A 2,500-nucleotide genomic window follows, 5' to 3' on the forward strand; every position below is an offset into this window, starting at 1 on the left:
CTGACATCCTCATGCAGTACATCGCAACCTAGACTTCCCTGCTTGTGGCAGTGCTTGGAAATATTGGTGTTTTGTGGGTAAAAAGGGAAACTCACAGTCAGTTCAAATCCTGACTTCAGTCCTAGCACCCCTTAATCCAACTTTAATCCTCACACTTCTTAATCCAACTTCAATTCTCACGCCTCTTAATCAGTTTCTTCTCACTAAACACACCATGTTTTATTCAATACATCTGATTTCACTGTACATACAGTGTATCACATGACTAATTATATGTGCATGATACTGCTTGTATTTGTCATGTCATATCATGTCTTCACACCAGTTCATATAATACTGCCATCTGCCTGTGTCTGTGTGTGCATGCGTGTGTTGCCTGTTGTTGTGTATTGTGTGTGTGTATGTGTGTGTTGCTTGTGGTTGTGTGTTGTGTATTGTTTGTGTGTGTGTATTCTAGTGCCCTCCTTGCATGCCTCCTCCCGTACCTCCCCTGCTGTGGTGTGCGTGACCCTGAGCCTGACCCTGTCCCGGAAGTACCCCTGCCCGGCGCCCGGCCTGCCTGCCCCTCCCTCGCACCCCCCCAGCCCCTGTCCGAGACCCCAGCCTCCACCCTCCCGCTCCCCGCTTCCCTACCCTCTCTGGCTGGGATGGGGGCGGGGGAGAGCCGCAGTGTGGCCAGCTTCTCCTTCAGCAGCTTCACCCCGTCACAGGGGAGAGACACGCGCCAGCTCCTCCAGGCAGCCAGGGGGAGCCGTCGAGCTCTCCAGCTCTGCTGCCCATGTTTGAAGTACTGCCTAGGGAGTCCTGATAGCTGAAAACAGACTGCGTTCACTATTTCAATTGGTGAAAATATCAAAATGAAAGAGACTACAGGGAGAGCAAATAATAAAATTGGTAAAAGGGGCTAAAATATGTTGGACTGGAGGCATATTTACATAATTCTGTTTGTTCAGACCTCAGTGTGTGGTATCTGTTGCTGCCCGATGTGAGTCGATGTACATGGCGGACCTTGCGTGTTGAAAGCCATTGACACTCGTGCATGCGCGGCTGACATCTGGCAGAGACAGCCTCATCTCAACCTCTCTTTGTATTTGAATCTCCCTCCGAGATCTCGACTCTTTAATACTGAGAGAACCTAGATACTGCATGTGTATTTCATTCTTTGTGATGAGTCTATGATTTGTTGTAAAGGTCTGTGTATCTTAACATGATTTCAGAATAAAGTTTTAGTGATTTTCAGCATCACCTCTCACTGGTAGAACTCCCTTGACCCTCTTCCATTTATCCCTCTCTTCATTTGATCTGCTATTATTTCTACTGTCACTCTACTTTCTTTTGGCCTTGTTTCACTCTCTTTAACTGGACTCTATCTCTTATTAATCTTTCCTTTGTACTCTTCCCCTCGCTGTCTTTTGTCACCTCCTCCTCTATCCCCCCTCTACCTCTTCCTGCCTTTCGGTCACTCTAACTCTCTCTCTTCACCTCTACCTCTTTTGCTTCTCTCTTCCCTTCCTCTCTCTCTCTCTTTCTCTCTATCTCTCTCTCTCTCACTTCACCTTTCCCTCTTTTGCTTCTCTCTCCCCCTTCCTCTCTCCCCCTCTCTCTCTCTCTTTCTCTCTCTCTCTCTCTCTCTCTCTCTCTCTCTCTGTCTCTCCACCTCTGCTGTCCCCTCCTCCATGTTGCGTTCCCTCCTGCAGGCAGGTGCGTGGCTCGGGCAGCCAGAACATGATGAAGAGCACGAGCGTGAGCGGCGAGATCTACACGCCCGAGCGCACCGACGGCAGCCAATCGGACACGGCGCTGGGCACGGTGGGCGGGTCCGGCAAGAAGCGGCGCTCCAGCCTGAGCGCGCGGGTCGTGTCCATCGTGGGGAACCGACGCAGCCGCAGCACCTCCCAGATCAGCGGGACGGGTGAGCCCACACACACACACACACACTCACACATACACACACACACACACACACACACACACACACACACACACACACACACACAGCACTTCCCAGATCAGCGGGACGGGTGAGCCCACACACACACACACACACACACACACTCACACACACACACACACACACACACACAGCACCTCCCAGATCAGCGCGGCGGGTGAGCCCACACACACACACTCACACACACACACACACACACACACACACACAGCACCTCCCAGATCAGCGCGGCGGGTGAGCCAGTCGTTAACAGGAACGCGCACATCCCGGAATTTAAGTATGGTCCAAAATCTCCGGAATAGTCTTCATCAGCCTGTGTTGTCAAAATGGTACCTACTGACCTTTATCAGTTGTAAAATCCTTGACTCTCATTACAAAAAAGATTGAGTTACATTACCCTCGCCCAGTATGATGCTGTCTACAGTAATGGCCACTGACCTTGTTTTCACCTGCAATGGAGCTTTCAGTGTCCACAACAAAGGTATATCCAGCAGGTCCAATATCCCTACATCAAAGCGGTCCAATTAACTGGGATAGTTTTCATATATT

At 50.4% G+C, this 2,500-nt stretch overlaps 1 protein-coding gene across 1 annotated transcript in view; it reads left to right on the plus strand.

Annotated features, from left to right (window-relative positions):
- The window catches only part of rims1b (regulating synaptic membrane exocytosis 1b), a gene marked incomplete at both ends in the record, with an annotated part of 73,603 nt that overhangs the window by 65,360 nt on the left and 5,743 nt on the right, over positions 1–2,500 (plus strand). The window contains one exon of the mRNA XM_080843439.1: positions 1,698–1,912. Coding sequence (XP_080699565.1) covers positions 1,698–1,912 — 215 coding nt within the window. The remainder of the gene's footprint in view (positions 1–1,697; positions 1,913–2,500) is intronic.

Source organism: Sprattus sprattus (genome assembly GCF_963457725.1).
Source record: "Sprattus sprattus genome assembly, chromosome: 1".
Lineage (NCBI taxonomy): Eukaryota > Metazoa > Chordata > Actinopteri > Clupeiformes > Clupeidae > Sprattus > Sprattus sprattus.